This window comes from Nelumbo lutea, chromosome 5 (assembly GCF_056320005.1).
Source record: "Nelumbo lutea isolate HS-2025 chromosome 5, American lotus-T2T, whole genome shotgun sequence".
In the NCBI taxonomy this organism is placed as follows: Eukaryota; Viridiplantae; Streptophyta; class Magnoliopsida; order Proteales; family Nelumbonaceae; genus Nelumbo; species Nelumbo lutea.
The window spans coordinates 74,762,776-74,782,959 of NC_142688.1; the positions used below are offsets into that span (position 1 = coordinate 74,762,776).

At 38.9% G+C, this 20,184-nt stretch overlaps 1 protein-coding gene across 1 annotated transcript in view; it reads left to right on the forward strand.

Annotated features, from left to right (window-relative positions):
• RGTA1 (RAB geranylgeranyl transferase alpha subunit 1) overlaps positions 1-6,020 on the forward strand; it is a 57,783-nt gene extending 51,763 nt beyond the window's left edge. Inside the window, exon 8 of the mRNA XM_088945604.1 lies at positions 5,353-6,020. Coding sequence (XP_088801730.1) covers positions 5,353-5,738 — 386 coding nt within the window. The 3' untranslated portion in view covers positions 5,739-6,020. The remainder of the gene's footprint in view (positions 1-5,352) is intronic.
• Positions 6,021-20,184: the final 14,164 nt, after the last annotated feature.

The window sequence follows — 20,184 nt, forward strand, 5'->3', positions numbered from 1 at the left end:
ACAGGAGTTCCATTGACTCCCCCTATGGTGGACATTCAGGGGTACTACGCACATACAAGCGTATGGCACAACAGTTCTATTGGCCCTCCATGTACAAAGATATTCAACAATATGTAGCTTCTTGCGCCATTTGCCAAAAAAATAAGGCAGACACTATCCCCGGCAGGACTGCTACGGCCATTACCCGTTCCCTGCCAAGTATGGGACGACATTACCATGGACTTTATAGAAGGACTACCACCCTCCAAAGGCAAAACCACTACTTTTGTCGTAGTAGACCGTCTCACTAAATCAGCTCATTTCTTGACCTTGCCACACCCCTATACGGCGAAGGTAGTAGTTGAAAGGTTTGTAGAAGGAATTGTGAAGTTGCATGGTATGCCAAAGACGATAGTTAGTGACAGAGATCCTATCTTCATCAGCCACTTTTGGAGGGTGTTCTTTAAGATGTCTGGTACCAAATTGCAAATGAGCTCCGCCTATCATCCTCAGACTGATGGACAGTCAGAAGTGGTCAACCGTTGTCTAGAGCAGTATCTTCGTTGCTTTGTTTTTCAGCAACCTCGGAAGTGGAGCTCCTTCCTTCCATGGGCAGAATTTTGGTATAACACCACCTATCATTCCTCTATCAGAATGACGCCCTTTCAAGCATTGTATGGAAGACCACCACCTCGTATTCCAAATTACCAAGGTGGAACATCTTCAGTAGAAGAAGTAGATCAAGCCATGCTCTCTCGCGATGCCATTTTGCAGCAACTCAAAGTAAACTTGCATGCGGCCATTAACCACATGACCCAAATGGCTAATGCCAAAAGAAGAGACGTCGAGTTCCAAGTGGGCGATTTGGTCTTTCTCAAGCTCCACCCATACCGACAGCAGACGGTTCATAGGCAGGCCTATCACAAACTGGCCAGTCACTATTATGGGCCGTACCTAGTGGAGGAACGCATAGGCAAGGTGGCCTATAAACTGCAACTTCCCGAGGGCTCGCGCATCCATCCAGTTTTCCACGTCTCCCTACTCAAAAAACAGGTGGGCGACACCACTGCCACTAGCACCGACTTACCACCCATAAACGAGGAGGGAGAACTCATCACTGAACCGGCAGCTATTCTGGATACCTGCTGGGTGAAGAAAGGATCCACCTTCGTGGAGGAAAGTCTCGTCCAATGGAAGAACCTTCCTAGCGAAGATGCCACATGGGAGAATTCCCAAGAGTTGCGCGAGAAGTATATCAATCTGGACCTTGAGGACAAGGTCCATCTTCAGGATGGGGGCAATGATGGGCCGAGAAGATCGAACAGGGTACCCACGCGTAACCCAAGGTACGTGGACTGGAAATGCTCATGCATGGCCCATGCAAAGCCAGCCCACCATGCATGGCCAATGCAACGGCCCAGTAGAGCAGGACCCAGTAGAGAAGGATTCGGTCAAGCCACAAGAATCAGTCAAGCAGTTAGTTGTTAATTGTTAGCTAGTCTTAAGCATGTTGTTAGCTGGTCTTGAGCAAGATTGAGTCAAATAAGTTAATTGTTATTTCTGCTAAGTTGTTAGCATGAGAAGGCATAGGGATCGGCCATGTAGTTAGAAGGCTAATCCCTTACTTTAAGGCTATTTCAGTGGTAGGAAGTTAAGAAGTTTGTGTATTTAAACACCACCCCACCACATGGATGGGGCAGTTGAAAGTTAATAAACCTCTTGTGATCTATTCTCGCCCTAAGCAGAATACTCTATCTCTCTCTATCTTTGACTGGGACCTATCAGAATCTGGTTCCCCCAAGAGTGGAGCATTTGCTTGGCTGGTTGCTTTGGATAGCATCCTAACTACAGATCATTTGAAGAGCAGGGGATTTAGCATGGCTAATTACTGTTGCTTATGTAAGATGGAGGAGGTGACAGTTTGTCACATTGTTCTTCTCTTGCAAAGTGGCAAATTTCATCTGGAAATTCTACTCATTCCTTTTTGGTGTTCTGGTCTTCCAGCCTCATTCACCAGTAGTTTTTTTTTTTTTCCTCTTGGCCAAGCTTTTGAGGGTGCAAGAAACCTAGAATCATTTGGAATTGTATATCCTTTGAAATTTGCTAGACAGTATGGAATGAAAGGAATAGAAGGCTTTTTGAGAACAAATTGCAGGGTGTTGAAGTGATAGTTGCTTCCGTTTGAAAGCTTGTAACAAACTGGGTTTTTGGTTCTTCCAGAATTTGAGCAAGTCAACAGCTCAGATTTGGTGGAAAACTTTTGGGATTTTCTTGAGATTCAAGCTTGTAAAATGAATCTTTTTCATATAAATTAGCTTTTCTGGCAAGTCATCTTCATACCCATCCACTGTTCTCCCATCTCCATCACCATTCAACCACCTTAATCCCCTCTCCCCTCAAACACATCTTCCCTGGATCGTCCTTGTCCCAAATTTGTCCATATTCATCCACTATGACTTTCTTTTGTCCATATTCACCTACTTTTTCAAACTCAAAATCTCTTCTAGCAAATTCCTCTCCCCAAAAAAACAGCCTAAGCCCCTTATCCACCTCTACATCTCTGAAAAATCTTTAATAGGCAAAATTCCATGCCTCACCACCTTACCTCCTGAAGACGAATCCTGTGCCTCCTTAGAATTAAACCCATCCTCCTCTTTTCCTCTGAGACGTAGATCCCTGACTGAATTTTCTCTTCAGATGAGACTTAATCCACCCTACAATTCGCCTCAGGTATCAGCACCTTTGACTTCCTTCCCCTTCTCTTGAAAATCCTTTTATACCTATTTGTAGGATCTTCCCCCACTAAACCATATTTCAACTTTGAGAAAACTTAGGTCACATGCTCTATATGAGTACTATTTGAAGCACAAGACTTATTAGTATCTGATACATTAGTACCAATTACAATCACCTTATCCTCCACTACTTTGCTTATATGACCCAAGTCAACTCCTATCTTGCTAATCGTTACTTCCCCAATCATAGTGAAAGCAAACCCCTTCCAAGCCCACCTCTATGTCTCTTTCAAACCACCTCTTCAGAATCTCCACCTTTTCCCACATTTTCTTCTGAACTAACTACTCTCTCCTCCATCCCAACCACCACCTCTTCAGCAACCATCCCTGCACCATGGTCAGGGGGCACAACCAAATCGTAGCCTCCCACCCGGACTGGCACCTCTTCAGATGTCTTTTGATCAGACACAATGATGGACAAATCAGAACCAGACTCATCTTGACCACACGAACTAGGAGAGCGGTCAACAGAACCATCAACTCAACCAATCTTATTCTTGACCTTAGATTCCCCAAACTTTGCAGCAGTCTTCTTAACTCCAGACCTCTTTTATTTATTAATCACCCATACCCAGTTGACAACTTTTCCTTTTCTCCTCTTAAACAAGTCAGATTTATTCAAAGTCTCCACCCCTTTGGAAACTTTTGGTCGCGTAAGTTTGAAATCTCTCCTATTAGAAACCCTTAACCTGTTGGAACAAAAAGAAGTCTGGAGGTTGGAGCTAAGGCCATCTTTGGACTTTAAAAAGTGGTCCCCACTTAAGCCACTACCTTGTTTGCAGGCCCAGCCTGCCTCTTCATTTTTTTTTTCCAAAAAGCAACCTTTTCCAATTTCCAAAATCCTCTCACCCTGGGCTTCCATGTATCTTGAGCTTAAAATCTCCAAATGACTCTTCCCCATATCGTAACTCTTCACCTCCTCACCATCTCATTTTTTTATCAGTCCCAACAAACTGTCCCACTATCAACAAATTCTTTTTTTATTTCCAAATGTACCCTCACCTTCCACCTCAACATCTTCCTCTACTAAGAGCCTGTTCGACCTCCAATTGTTCAAACCAGCTGATGGAAGAAACCTACTACTCTCGTCCTGCAAAGCCAGATTTTGAGCCATCTACGTGGATATGTCCTTTCAACCACACAGTTCTCCACCAAAATGAAGCAACAAGGATGCTGGCACCAGAGGAATTTTCTTCACCTCAACTAGAATGCGTGCAGTGACAATGTTCTTCCAGGAATTTGTTTTTGAGTCGACGAACCAGAAATCTCCCACATTAATCCCCAACAGCCCTAAACATTTGGAAACTTTGGGCATGTAAAGGAATACCGTAAATCTTTATCAACATCAAACTTCAGGGTCCCAAGTTTCTTACAGCCCCAACTGGAGGATTCCATCTCCCCAACCTAGTTCTGGGCATTGTATTCGATTTTGTTAACAATTAAGAATATCCAGACCTTCTTCCTCACTGCTTAAAGAAGTCGACATTGATTTTCCTCACCTGAAAGAAAGAAACCCAAGTCCACACATCTTCCACATCTGGATCAGGTTTAACAAAACATCCAACGAAACACCTTCTAAGCAGCTTGAGATGATCAAGCATGCCAGCAAGTACAACTGAGGGAACAGCTCCCTTAGAGACCTTTGCTCTGCATCATCTGCCCTTCCAAAACCGAAGTTGGTCCCCATTTCCCAATTCCCACTTTGTAGGAAACCCCTTTCAGGAAGAGCTTGATTTCATAATGCCTTTCCACACCGAGAACCCCAAGGCAAGGGATCCTGAGGTCCAGTTACCTCTAGAAACACCATGTTTGTTTGCAATCAACTTTCTCCACCAATCCTCTCTATTTGATTATTGGGTATATAAAAGGATCTATTGGTCATCTGATGAAACACTCAATAAATTACAACACTTTGGCATTTGCTTGCATTGCATGTCTTAAACCTCCATGGCAATGGGAAACCTGCAATTTTTTGTTTTGATCAGAAACAAATGGAAACCTACAATAGTGACCCAAAACTCTTAACATTTTAAGGTTTTAGTCCTTATTGTATTAAATATGGCTATCTGGTAACCAGGTCACAGATGGAAGTTATTGTATTTTTGTTACTTTGTCTTCACTTTGTATTGTTATTTTCTTTTGCTCTTAATAAAACTGCTGTTTGTACTTGTATTCTCCTTTTCTCATTAATAAAATTCATGGTTAATTGGTCAATAAATAAATGAATGAATGAATGAATAAATAACATTACTAGTTCTGTTGCTTATAAAAAAAATGACTATCTAGTGTAATTGTTTTGTTTACACTGGATTTATGGGTTGAGGTTTAGGTTCACCAAGTAAAAAGTGGGAAGTAGATGCATCTACACATTGTTTCTTGTTTAGTTGGCAATTCCTTGATGAGATTTCATAGTCTTCATGCACAATCACTTGTCTTGTTAGATGAAGACATCTGTTGACCCTATGACTGGAATGTTAAATTTATAGTATCCTTTTGACCTAGTACTTGTTGAGAGTTTGAATTTTGTCAACAGAAAGGAGACAAATGTGGACTAGTTAATGGTGTTTTTTTGTAACAGGTTTGGAGGCAATGCAACTTCTATCTTGCTTGAATTTAAGCAACAATAAACTTCGTAGTTTTACTGCACTGGAGCCTCTGAAACTTCTCAAGTCTTTAAAGGTGCTAAATATAACCTACAATGAGATCGGTGCACACTCTATTGACACCTCAAGGTATTTGTTCTCTTCTCCTTTGTCTCATACAGTTGGTGACAATTGGAATATTGATGCATACGTCACAGATGGTGTCAAAATGAACTATTGGGAAGCGGCAGTCATTTTTAAGGGCCTGTACTTGACTCAATTAGATGTAGTAGGAAATGCAATAGTTGACGAGAAGTTTAGCTTATTTCTGACACACATTCTTCCTAGCCTTGTGTGGCTTGACGGTGATAGAGTATATTAATCTTTGGTCTTGTATTTGATAGTTCTGTTTTCCCTTTTTCTTTACCTGCCCTTTTCTTGAATACATGTTTGTCCTTTTCATATTGCTTCTTTACGGAGTTGTAACATATTAATTACAGTTACATGAGGTAACTTATCAGGGAACATTGTATCATTTTTCTGTACGTGGAATGAGTATTGACCATGAAACTAATTCGCATGGACATGGAAACGGGAGTTAGAATTTGATGGAAAAACAGGATTTGCATTAAATTAATCTATATATTTTGATTTTATATCTCTATAGGAAAAGTTCTAAAAGCTCGTCTTTCTTGCTAATTGGTAGTGATTTGTAGGAAAAATAGCATTCGTTAAATTAGCTGTTTGTAAAAGAATCCATGTAACACTGCATGGTTTGCAATGTTTATTAATTTTACCCATTACTTTCCCAGTCATTTATGGCAGAGGTGTCGTCTTCATTCTATTTTTCTTGATCACACAGTCATTTACCCAAGTTATCATTTGGTGATTTTTTTATGGAGTTTTTACATACTTTGTTTATTGGGACTAATAAAGTCCCTTGCTGAAGGGTGAAACCTGGTACTAAAAGAAAGTTTCTGTTCATTGGGAATATCTCCTATACATGTCTGTTAAATTTAGGAGAAGATGTTCCCAATGTGTGACCGGATTCTCATGCTTTTACAGTGTATGCAGAGTTTTGCTTGCAGGGAAATACCATCGTGTATTTAGTGCCCTCAAATTTGTCCATATATTTTCCATCCAGCAATGAGTATTGGAATTTTATATTTTCAATAATTAACCAGTAGTGGAAATTGAACAGCTACTATGGTACTATGCCAAAAACGGGTAAATTACAGATAGGTATCCTGTATTTTTAGAGGTAGTGATAGATGGGTACCCTGAACTTTCAAATGCAACATTTGAGTATCCTGAACTTCCGGAAATACTGTTTATTTTGAAATCCTTATTTTGCTTCTTAGATTTCATTCTCAAGCCTGATTTATAGCAAATGCGGATCAATCAACAAGGAAGAGGGGGTTTCATTCTCGGGTTTAATTTTTCTTATTTTTGAAACCATATTGCCCTTTCTCCACTATGAAATCGTAGTTTTGAGATCTTCATTCTCAGGTTCTTATTTTTGAAATCCTTGTGTAGCTTGAACCTTCAAATGCAACATTGAGTACCTTGAACTCTTGGGAATAGATACCCTAGTTCAAGGGGCTCAAATGTCGCATTTGAAGGTTTAAGGTACCTATTTGTCACTAGCCCCAATGTAATTTACACCCCTTTGATTTCACTACAGCGAAGAATCATCTAGACGAATGTAATAATGAAGATGCCATGTGCCAACTGGCTCAGTAAGGTCTCTAGCTGGTTATAGACTAGGGTTGTGGATATATGGGTTTGGGGGAAGAGCTACCCCCCTCCCTGCCAGTTCTGTAGCCTATGAAACCAAAAAAAAAAAAAAAAAAAAAAAAAAGAAAACGAATGGAAGAATGTAGTAAAATTAGAGGTTATAATTTTCTTTACATCTATGCTATTATTATAAGTGTAAATGAGAGGGTGAAATTTTTATTTGACTAAAACATTCTAATTCTAAATTTGCTTCTTATTCAAATCCTTCTCATTAAGTCTTAAGTATTATCTCCCATTGTCATTCTTGAATTATTACATTTTTCCTTATTCAATTTTATCTCATTAAGTCTTATATTTAGAGTATTAACTCTCATTCTTTCATTGAATCCTACATTAATTAACTATATTAAAGAAAAATAATGTGACAAATAATAATTATTCTTTATTGATATATAAATAAAATACAAATTTAAAACTAATCCAAAAATGGAATTGTTTTTCTATCTGATGATGAGTCAACAATTCAACCTTTTAGGTTAAAATGTATAAATCCTTAATGTTATTGTTAAATAATAATAAAAACTAAAAGATGAAAAAATACACAAAAGTATAAAAAATACAAAAAAATATGAACACATCTCTAATATTATATATCTATCATATTAAACAAAAATAAGTGTTACAAATAAGAATGGTTTATATAGAGATAGAAAATAAATATAAAAAAGTTAAAAGAAAATTTATATACAAATTTAATCGAGGAAAAGTTTTTAAGAATATTCATGATAGTGTCTAATTTTTCCTAGCCAAGCCAACAAAAATCAAATGAACTTCCCACACATCCTTCAATCGCCACCTTGGAGTCTGAAATAACTACCAGATCCTTCCATCCTTGGGCCATAGAAAAAAGAAGGGCTTTCCGGATTGCACCCAACTTAGATTCAAGAGTACTAATAACTCCTAAACTCCTTGCATCCACCACAAACGAATTTGTTACCATCGTGAACATAAAAATAAGAGAAAACCAATTTCATCCTTCAACACACTGCCATCACATTGAATCAAATAAGCTCTTGTTTCCATTAAAGGAATCAAATCAATTCTTTGTTCATGACAAATATCAACGGATTCACTTAAAAGTGGAATATTAGATTGCAGAATTTTATTTATTTGTTTGATAAGTCTTTAAGGGTTGAGGACCATATTTTCAACAATTTTCCCACTCCTGCCCTACCAAATGTGATACTAGGCCACCGAGATCTAGCTTATCAGACTAGTCAGTTGAGAAGCACTTAAGACACCAGAAAACACAAGATAAAAAACTTGATGCAAAGAAGACAAATGAACCAAAATTTGATAAAAAAATTAATTACTAACAACCAAATAACTCAAGAAAGGGGGTAGGATATACATAAATGGAAAAGAGATTCTTGATTATCCTGGCAGATCGAACAATTATCTACATGAACGATTGGAAAGCAAGTCATCTTTGTAAGGACAAAACCTTTGAGGGTTTTCCACAGGAAAGTTTTTTAACATCGAGGGGACTTCCACACTTTTTTTTTTTAGTTTTTGAGATAGAGTTGAGTTCTATTCCCCCACTAGATTCCCCTACCCATAAAGGTAATATTTAATTATTTTTTAGTTGAAAACTTCCCATTTATGTTAGAGGTACAAACTATTTTATCAATGCTTCTAGTGAAAATATAGGTTTCTAGTAGGGATGGCAATTTAACACCCAACCCGTTGAACCCACCCAACCTACCCAACTTGCTCATTTACTTTGTTAGACAGTTTTGTATGCCCTTAGCTTCAATCAGAATGATGTACATTATGAGTTTATTGTAAATGAATAAAAGTGCATATTTGATTCATGTTCCCTTTGTATGTTTCTGTGTAATACCCTTAAACTGGACACTTAATGAGACTCGTGTTAGTTTAGAATGTTCATTGCCAATGGGTCGGTCTAGGGAGACCTATCTTGATAAGGCTGACACTGATGTGTCACCAAGTCGGTTGGGGTGGCCTGTCTCAGCTGCTAGGGTGAGACCCTAGGCACATGCAGTGTAGGATTAATTGAACCTTTGAACTAGACCAGATTTTCAGTATTGCCCTGGACCTTGGAGATTAATGGGCAAAATTGAAAAGTTACACCCGTCCCTTAGACTCGATTATGATACTGCACTAGGTGTCAGATTGGGCTGTATTTAATGTACCAATCAGTGAGATCCTTAGCGGGGGTCAAAACCTAGGTATGTTGAGACAGTCTGAGAATTCATCTGAGTGGGTCATCATAGTGACAGGATCAGTCCTTTTGTCGGACAAAGGTAATGATCGGGGATGCACTCTCACTGATGGAAACCAAGACTACTGGCAGCCGATTTCAATCGTTGAGATTTATTTTGCAAAGTATATTTTATATGAGATATAAAAGTATATATTATGGTTTCTAAAATGTTTGTAAAATGTTTTAATTCCTGAGATCCATATAAGCAGAGAGTGCAACACTGTTCCTTGCAGCCGAGGGAGAGGTCCTCTCTTGTCAGGCAGTGTATGATCATTATGGGCTGAGAGATTGAGTGTAAGACCATTGAGGGTAATACCTGATGGGCTAATCTTGCATCTACCCACAGTCCCTGGGGTGTTACAATGTGGTTTGGCCCAGGGACCACTTAGGGTAAGTGTTGGGCCCATAGAGCCCATTTGATGGGTTTCAGGGGGTGCACTGCACATAACAGTGTATTCGGCCAGGCCTTGTAACAAAGGTTGGGCCGAACCCATGTGGCTGATGTGTAGATCAATGCTTGGGTCCCACGCCATACAAGGAAGCCCAATTGGGCAGCAGATAGGAAGACTAAGTGAGCACATAACCTTAATGGGCCTTAAGTCCATTTCGAACTGGGCTAATTTAATGAGTTAAATATGGGGAGAATTCTGAGATGGATTAGCAGATAAGATAGGGTCTTAATCCTATCCACTCAAAGAGTCCAGATCTGAATGTGATTCAGATCTAGAAACCTCCTAATGAGATTATGAGAAGGTTGATCTAGAAACTTTATCCACTCAAAGATAAGGGTTTATCTTTATCACCTAAAGGGATGTCTGATCCAAATATGATTTGGATCAGTAACTCCTAATTGGATTAGGAGCTGATCTTTTAGGGTTACAAAAGAAGGAAGGGGCGACAACCTTTAGCAGAGACATACTCACATCCTTTTCAGAGTTGAAATCACAGAAGGAAGAATTAAGCAACCTTGTAGAATTCTTTCTTGCCGCCTCCTTCTTCTTGCCGCCTACCTTGCTAGTTCGATCTCCAGTTGTGGGAGAAGTCAAGATTTGATCTTGACATCAGTTCTTTGTGGAAGGATTGACAGGAAGCTGTGCTCACGTGCCATCCTACTATTTCTTGCAAAGGAATAGGTTATTGAAGAAAGAACACTACTGATTTTGCTCCATCCTGCACTGCGCCATTTTCGGTGGGAGCAGTCTTTGGATCATTCCTTGGGCATGAACACCTCCATTGGGAGATATTACTTCTTTGTATCAGGTATAATTCTCTCCCACTGCTTTTGTTCAGATCTGATTCAGTTTATGGTTCAAGATTGATCATTGAAAATATGATTTTCTAAATAGGGAATTTGATTCCCAGTTGAAAGGGAGAGAAATTTTTTGAAATTCGCCCACCTTATTCCGCAAGATTTGGGTGTCCATATGATGGATCTCTCATCCCTTCATACTTAGCAAATTGGAAATTGGTTGATGGTCCATTGGGTCAATTTAAATGGGTTGAGTTGGGTCGGGTTATGGATATTCATTGGGTTAATCATTAATGATACAAGTGTGAATTCTTAATCATTTTTCTTTATTTTTTTTTTCATTTGTGTGAAATAATTTATAATTAATGCATTAATTTTCTATTAATTATTCACTAAAATTAGTTTTGTCTCGAGTCAACATAATTCACCCAAATCGACATAAATCCAAATTAAATCAAATGGCCCAATATGGTTCGATTTGGTTATAGTGCAAATGTTCCAATTGTACCCAACCCAAACAACCTAGGAATCTAGACCTACCCGATTTGAGCCAACTAGATCCAACTCTAGATCAAATCATTCAAGGCATCCCGACCCAACTCAATTTGGACCAAACCAACTTGATATGAGTTTGGATTGTATGGTCGGCCAATCTTGATTTGGTTTGGGTTGGGCGGAATGGTCCCATATTTGAACCCATGCCAGCCTGGTCTGGACCGACTTGACCGAAACTGACCCGGTTTGTGTTGACCACCATTGACGGTTTGGACCAAACTTGATCTGTGCCAACCTGGGTCAGTTCAACCTGCTCCAAACCGACCCATTCGAGTAAATCAGCTTAACTTGATTCTAGACAGTATGGGCTAGGTGCGACCCGATCTGTATTGGCTCAAGTTAGTTCAACCTAGTCCAGTCCGAACCCAACCTAATTTGGGGCGGTCTGGTCTAAACCAACACAGCCCGAGTCTGGATGCCATATGACTGAACCGGTCTGATCGGATTGGTCCAAATCGAAACGGTTTAACCACTCTTGATGTGATTAGCCCGAAGATGAATCTAATTACACGACCGATTTAAACCTAAGTGGTTTGGCCAAACCCGATACCCAGACATAGTCAAATGACTCAATGTGCTTAATTGCTTTTTATTCTCCTTGTAAAAAGAATATGCATGTAACATGATTTGAACCTTCACCACTTGTGTAAAGAACAACCACTATTACCATCAAGCTATGACTAACTTAACAACCACTTGTGTAAAGAATATGCATAAACTAAGTTGATACAAGATTAGTGGGTTGGGTAGTTTAGATTGGCTCAAGGTGGGTTTGGGTTGAACCCAACCCATTTAACTTTATCTAACTAGATCATTAGTTAGTGGGTTAGATGGGAACCCAACCCAACCCAACCCAACCCGCCCAATTGCCACCAATTGCCACCACTAATTGTTAGAACCTTAGCACTCCCTTCTTGCTAAATATATTAGAAATTAGGCGCTCATTTAAATCTCCCAAAGATGGGGAAATTAAATTCATAATCCTCAGGTCTTTGGCATCCATTGAAGGGGGGCCCATTGGGATACTAAAACCTTGACTCGACTTAACCTAGTGGTTATCCCAAATGCCTAACTCTAATTGCACATGACATAGAAACCAGTTGATATAGCCAACTCTCCTAACTCATTAATATCACTTTTCAAATAGGAGAAGCAGTGGTAGGAATTCTCCTAGGATCCTCTATGCGTTGAAAATATATTTGTTCTTCAATAGCTAAACCCAAAGACTATTGTTCTCATTAAGAAAACATTAGGCTAATTTACCAATTAAGGCTTTATTAATTAAATCCATTCTTCTCGACTCTAAGCGTTCATTTCTTCTAGAGAGACAGATTCTCTCGCAACTAGCCCACTTCAATTTCATCCTACCATCACTCCCATTTTACAAAAAAAAAAAAGGCGTCTGAATTTGTTCCATCTTCATGCTTAGGAAACTTAGTCAACTCATACAATAATATGGGATGGTTTACATAAATGACTGAATCATGGATTTTTTTTCCCACATAGGACAAAGAGTTGGCCTTCCATTTACTTAGATTGGATTTAAATCTTTGTAAAATGAAATCCAAAGAATCCCTTTTCCTTCTGGAGAGGAACACCCAAATAATTGATTCTCTTATCCAACTCAAAGATCTCGAGATAATGTCTAATCATTTGGACTTCCTTAGAAGCAGTTCTCTCATTAAAAAAATTCCAACTTTTGAGCATTCACTCGGAGGCCAGATAAAGTTTGAAATTGATAAAAGTTGTGAAATTACATCATCAACGACGTACAGGACTTGACTATAGACTTTAATTATATCATCAACAAATAAAATCCCAAGAAAGATCTCTAATCTTTCCCAAACATAATTACATCATTAACAAATAAAAGGTGTAAATTTACTAACACTTGACTATAAACCTTAATTCCCAACAACTTACCCTGATCATTTTCCCTAGCTAAGAATCTTGAGAAGCCTTTCATAGCCAACACAAAAAGGTATGGGAAAATAAGATTCCCTTGCCTTATACCCCTTGAAATCTAAAACTGACCTTTAGGAACCCCATTTATTTGAACCGTAAAGGATGCTGATGAGATGTAAGACCATATCATTTGGCACCATTCATCATAGAATCCCAAAGACTTTAGGACCCACATTAAATAGTCTCAATCTAGTGAATCATAAGATTTTGTTATATGTAACTTGATTGCCATTAGACCTCCCCCAGATTTTTTAATATTTCGTGTGGTGAATTAATTCTTAAGCTATAACAATATTATTTTGTAATTGCCTACCTAGAACAAAAACTCTCTAAAAAGGGGAGTTTTAGCCCATTTTCCAATAACTTGGTTATGATTTTATACAGTACATTGCAAAGACTAATAGGCCTGAAGTGAGTAACCAAACTAGGGTTCTTCACTTTTGGGATGAGAATAATAAAGGTATAATTAATTCTTCTTACATTATCTTTTACTTTTAAAAAATTCTAGGACAAATTCAAAAATATCATTACACATGAGCCCCCAAAATTTTTGATATACAAGGGCTGGTATCCCATCAGGGCCAGGGGATTTCAAAGGGCCTAAAGACATTACAATCATGGCTGCATTGTCCAAGGCTATAATTATAGACTCAAAGAGGTTTGGAATGCCAACAAAATGTAAATCCCTACGAGATCGAATGTGATCCTCAAAAAAATTTACAAAGACCTTGGTTATGTCATCATGCTCATCAATCCACTCTCCTTTTTCGTCTTTAATCCAGGATATTTGATTTCTTTGCCTTCTGAAATTTACAAAATTATGTAAAAATTTAGTGTTTTGATCTCATTCTTTAATCTGACTCTACCTAGACTTTTATCACTAGTTTACTTCCTGTTTTTTTATGGATAAAAATAGATTTTATTAAAGAACAAAATAAGAGTTACACAAAGGGTAGCCTCGACTACCCTTGAAAGCTTAAACATTAAAACTACCCAACTTTACTTTTGCAATTACAATTGAGCCTAGAAATAAGTCTCCTTGTGCACCCCTATTTTGCTAGTTGATCTGCGAAGTTGTTTTTTGATCTTGGGGTCCATTGAAAATCCACTTGCATACCTTCTATAAATCTTTTTACCTTCTTGAACTCGTTCCTAAAGAACCATGGAGCTGTTTCTTTTTGCCTCAACCAACTGATACACTTTTGAATCTCCTTCAACTATTAATTTTCTCACCCCCATCTCCAATGCTCTCTGTAGCCCAAATACTACTGCTGTCAATTTAGCTGCAATTGAATTCCCTTGCCCACATGGACCTCAATACATTCCAACCACTTCACTCCTTTCATTTTTGAAGACTCCCCTATACCAGATGGGCCCGGGTTCCCCAAATTGCTACCATCAAAATTAAATTTGATGAGCCCATATTCCAGGAGAATCCACCCCCTTGTAGTTCTATTCTTTGAGGAAGGTAGAGCAACAATTATTCTTCAATTCCTTATCAAATCATCATATGAAAAGTCATAGAACAATTTCATAGATTTAATCCAGAAAATCACTTTGGCTGTCACTCATCCTCTACTTCTTTTTCTTCCTTCAAATATCCACAGATTTCTTTCCTCCCATAGAGACCATAGCATAGTTGCTCTTGTGCATCTCCACAGTATCCTGCCCCTTTTTCTTGGCCAACTAAAGGTGGAAGAATCAAATAAGCTGTCCAAGCTCTCAGGGGTGTTCCACCTGCACCCAAAGGGAGAGAAGAACCACTCCCAAACACATTTAGCATAAGGACAAGAAATAAGCAAGTGGTAAGCAGTCACACCAGTTCAAGGAGAGACACCAACCAAGCCCCTCACTCAACAACAAACCACAGGTGTTTCAACAATAAATCACAAGTGTTAATTACGCAATGGAAGACTCCCAATTGAAAGTACACACTTTAGGAGGAACATGGCGATGTCACACTTCTTTAATTGGGAATGAAGAGCCATAAGATTCAGTAGAAGACAACAATTTAAGGAAAGAAGCACAACCGAACGTATCGGATGGATGAGGGGTCTAGACCCTAGTATCAAGTTTATTGACATCTAGAAATACCGATCCAACAATTGCAAAAGGTTTGACACCAAGTCCAATTGAGAATCCTTAACATTTCTATGAAATCCCAAATCCCACCTATACCTAGAGAGTGAGGGAGAAGGGATTACAAAGTTTGAGATTGTTTTACCCTTGAAGAAAGAAAGAGTATACAAGGAAGGAAAAGACACTATCAAGGGGACTTCCCCTACCCACAAATATTCCCAAAATCTAATTTTGTTCCCTAAATTGAGATCATACCTGATATGAATGGGAAATTTGAAGGTGCTTTTGGATTGCTTTCCATGGTGATGCACTTGAAGCCCTACTAGAGGTTCTAGCATCCCAACAATTCTTTGAGAATCCATGAATGTTGGATATCACCCTGTGCCACAACCTATCTACCTCCCTAGAAAACCTCCACAACCATTTTCCTAAAAGAGCCACATTTTTCTCTTTCAACTTCCCTAAACTCAGTCCACCACATTCCTTCTTCTTACACACAACTTCCCATCTTATTAAATGGTCCTTCTTAGCCTTTCCTGGTTCTCAAAGAAAATTCTTCATCATCTTCTCTAACCATTTTGTAATGGCCATAGGCATGCTAAAGATTGAGAGATAATAGACAGGGAGGTTTGATAAAGTAGACTTGCTAGTGTGATTCTTCCTCCCAAAGAGATATAATTCCTTTTCCACTCTACTAACTTCCTTTGAAATCTCTTCACTACTGGGGTCTAAAAATCATGGAATCAAGGACTTGCACCTAATGGGAGTCCTAAATACTTTAAAGGCCAATCACTTGTTAAGCACTCCAATTCTCCTGCCCACATCTCAATCACATTTTGCTCTAGATTAACCCCAACCACCACACTTTTGTTTAGGTTAATCTTTAAATTTGTTACTTTCTCAAACATATTAACTTTGTTAAATTCCTGAATCCATTTCCTTCATCTTCACAAAATATTATTATATCATCTACAAATTGTAAATGGATTACCACTACCTTGCCTCATCCTACCCTCCATCATTTTATTAGGGCTAATTCATCTGCTTTGAAAATCAATCTACTAAACACCTCTGCTATGATAGTAAAGAGAAAGGGAGATGACATGTCACATTGCCTAACTCCTCTTAAGGCCTTAAGAAAACCCTTTACCACCCCCATTCACTAGCACAAAGAAATGGCCAGTCTATAAACACCCCTCACCCATTTACACCATCTCTCACCAAACCCACATCTTCTCATTACTTCAATAAAAAAAACCCTAACATACCATATAATAAGCTTTCTCTAAGTCCAACTTGCACACTATTCCTTTTTTCCCTGAGTTTCTAAAATCTTCCACACATTCATTAGCCAATAAAAGTTGTTATGAGATTTGCCTCTCTTAAATAAATCCCCTTGTTGAGAGACTATTGTGGGAAGAACTATTTTCACCCGACATTATAGGACCTTAGACAAAATCTTGTATTGACTTGTCACCAAATTGATAAATCTAAAATCCTTAGGGCAACAAGCACCATGCTACTTAGGAATTAAATCTATGAAAGTGGCATTCACCCCCTACTAACAAAACCCTTACGATAAAATTCCTCAAACACTTTAATTAGGTCTCCCTTAATCCACTCCCAACAGTCCTAGTAAAAAGCCATGGTGAATCTATCCGGGCCAGGAGCCTTTGACCTATCAAAGGAAAAGACAGCTTCCTTTACTTCTTCTTCCACAAAATACTTCTCTAAATCCCTACTTAAATTAGCATCCAAAAAATGCCACTCCATTCCCTCTATCTCCTAGGCTTTCTATACATTGATTTGAAATGATCCTCTAATGCTTTTGCAATATCATTTTCTTCTCCTCCCATTTTCCATCTAGTGGAAATATTATGTATTCCTATCACCTTCCTTAATCCATTTTACTCTCGATTTTTCCTTATAGGCCACTTCCTCTCCCATCAGAGTAGTTTCTTAATATTTTTTTTGCCTTTTCTTTCCTCCCTCTCCCCCTCTTCTAATTGTCCTTGCTTCTCTTTTCTAGCAATCTCATTATTTGTTTATTAGGCTTGATTTACACTCCTCAATTCTCTCAAAACTACTAATGTTCCACTCTCTTATTCTTTCTTTTAGATTATTGAGTTTTCTATGAAACTTTACTCCTTCCCATTGAGCCCAAGTGTCATCTGTCTCCCACCACTCTCTGATCTTTTGCATGAAATCAGGTACAATAATCCACACGCTCTCAAATTTGAAAGGCTTAGGTCCTCCCCCATTTGCTTAAAAGATACAAATTGGCTAATGATCCGAAGTAAGCCTAGGCAAGGTTCTTCCTGACACATTTTCCTAGTGATTCTCCCACTCCTGAGATAACAAAAACCTATCAAGTTTTGAACAAGTAGGGTTCTCCTAGAAATTTTGTCTAGGTAAACCTGAACTATCCTATCAAGACTTCCTTAAGCTCAAAGGTATCTATGAAGTTGTTAAACCTCCTCATACTAGTGATGACCCTTTGCCTTGGATTGTTGGAGTCAGTGGTCTACCTAATCACATTATATCAGCCAACTCCTCCCACTTCCATTTCTTTCCCTATATGAAGTAGGCCCATATATGTTGGTTAGTACCCAAACAAAGTTATCCCTTACATTCCTCAGTTTGATAGATACAGAATAACTTCCTTCTAACTCCTCTAAGAAATTAACCGAATCTTCATCCCATAGGGTAATCAAACTTCCGGATGCACCCCAACAAGGTAACTTTGCTCACCCAATTCCCCTACTTTTCCAAATACTTCTTAATCACCTCCTATCAAAGTCCTGTAACTTTGATTCTCGAACCAACACTACCTCTGGCTTTTCTTTATTAATTACCTCATTTATTATTCTTCTTTTAGTGGCACTCCCCAATCCCCTAATGTTTCAACTTAAAATCTTCATTCCTAAAGTCTTAAGCTAGACCTGGTTCTTACCCTTCCTATTTACCACTCTTCCTCCTCCCATTCCTCCTTTTTTTTTTTCATTTCCCCCCTTTCCCCTTTGGTTTCTCAAACTCCTTCACTTTTCTATCTCCTTCTCTTCTTTCTCCTGTCTTTCCCCCCTTAGGCTCTTATCTTTTGAATGGGTTTTGATTTTTAAGCCCATCTTCTCTGCCTATTTCTTTAAAGGAAGATCTTCATCTGCTTTATCTACCTCATCTTTCTCACTCCTATGTTCTATACCCTACATTTGGCCCTTCCCTGTTTCCGTTGATCCTTCCATTTTTGATTTCCACCACTCTTCCACCTTCCTCAGTTGCTTTCCTCTCCCCACTTCCTAAGCCTTCGATAATAACCTCTGCACCCAAGGGCTCTTTCAAGTTCTAGTAGACTGGATGATCCTTTACAGGAACAACAGTTTCATCATTAGTAACCAAAACCGAAAGCACAGACGTACTTTGAGGACATTGTAAGTTACTGGGAGGAACACTCGACAAAAAAGGAAGAGCTTTTGTGGGTGCATTGATTTGGTTGGTTTCTAATGCGCACTACTGAGTTGGAGATAAAATTGGTGCCACACCCTTATCTGATATTTCTATGTTCTTTTCCTGGATTGACACTAACCTTGTTGAAATTTCATGCCCCCGCCTTTATGAATGTTCTACTATTCTCTTCCTTGAAAGCAGGCTGTCACCCTGAGTCTTTGGTTCTTTGTTATTAGATCCCTGACCATAAAATCGTATTGTGTCCCTCTGAGTCCAAAACTGGTGGAGATGCCTAATTTTGAGCACTACCTATACTCGACTCATCGTCTAAAAAGGACCATTCCTCATCCATCTCATAATTGCTCTAGTACACCTCGCTATCTTCCCCCTGCCTTTGTCTCTTTCTATAAAATCTTGGGTTTGGGTGCTCGGTCAAGGATCGAGGCCACTGCTACCAATGATCGAGGCCCCTCGCTTCTGTGTTTTTGCTCCTAGGGACAATGACAGACCTTGCAAATTGTCTATCATCGTGCATCCCTATTTGATCTCACATGTTCACTAATTGAACCACGTGCCTCTTGCTCTAAAACTTCCCGGGCTGGTCTATTACTTATAAGCTGGCCAAATGGCTCACTACTCACCGGTTTTAAGTGACTATCATTGTCCCTCAATTCAAACCTTTTTAAACTGAGCTTCCCATTTTGACTAAAGCTTGCTCTACTTATTTCATTAATTGAAAATTCCTTCCTTTTTTGGATATTTGGCACCTTTAGTCTAGCCTCCCCTCTTCCATTTTTTAATGTATTGACCATGTGTACCTCTACGTGTCACTCCTTCGTGGCTGCACATGTGACCCATCCCACCACATCACCGTCTTCAACCTTTGCTCTCCCACTCTAGAACATTGCTTCCACCTTTAAAGTGATCCAGGTTCTGCTCCAAACTCCTTCTACCAGCAAATCCAAGAAGCGAGGGGCTGCTTCTGATTTAACTCCCGTCATTCTCAAGTTTGCTGCCCTCAAATTTAGTTTCTTGAAGGATATAAGGACTCCTCCCAATGCCCTTGTAATCTTCTCAAAGATGGGATTCCTCCAAATATTGAAAGGTAATCCTAGGAGTTTCAGCCATATGCATCCTCCATCCAATACCTTCGTATTGCATGACGGGCACCAATTTTCTATTGTTACCAAGCCTTCCTTCATTTGAACCAAGATGAAATCTAGCGCTACATCCCCCACATCTAGTGTGGCTTTTTTCTCGTCAAATGGAATAAGTAATGCCATTTTTTCAGGTTTTGTATACTTCCTCCAGAATCCCCTTCCGGTCTTCTACCCCTTGCTTGGCTGATATAACCTTCTTCTGCTCTCATTCTCCCTTCTCACCATTAATCCCCAATTTCGGTACCAATAAACATGAAGCCATTGATACTCTATCCTCTACCTCACTCATTTTCCACCCCTAATTTCTCCATTCTTTTCCTTATCTTTTCACTTATTCTTTCTTCACTCCTTC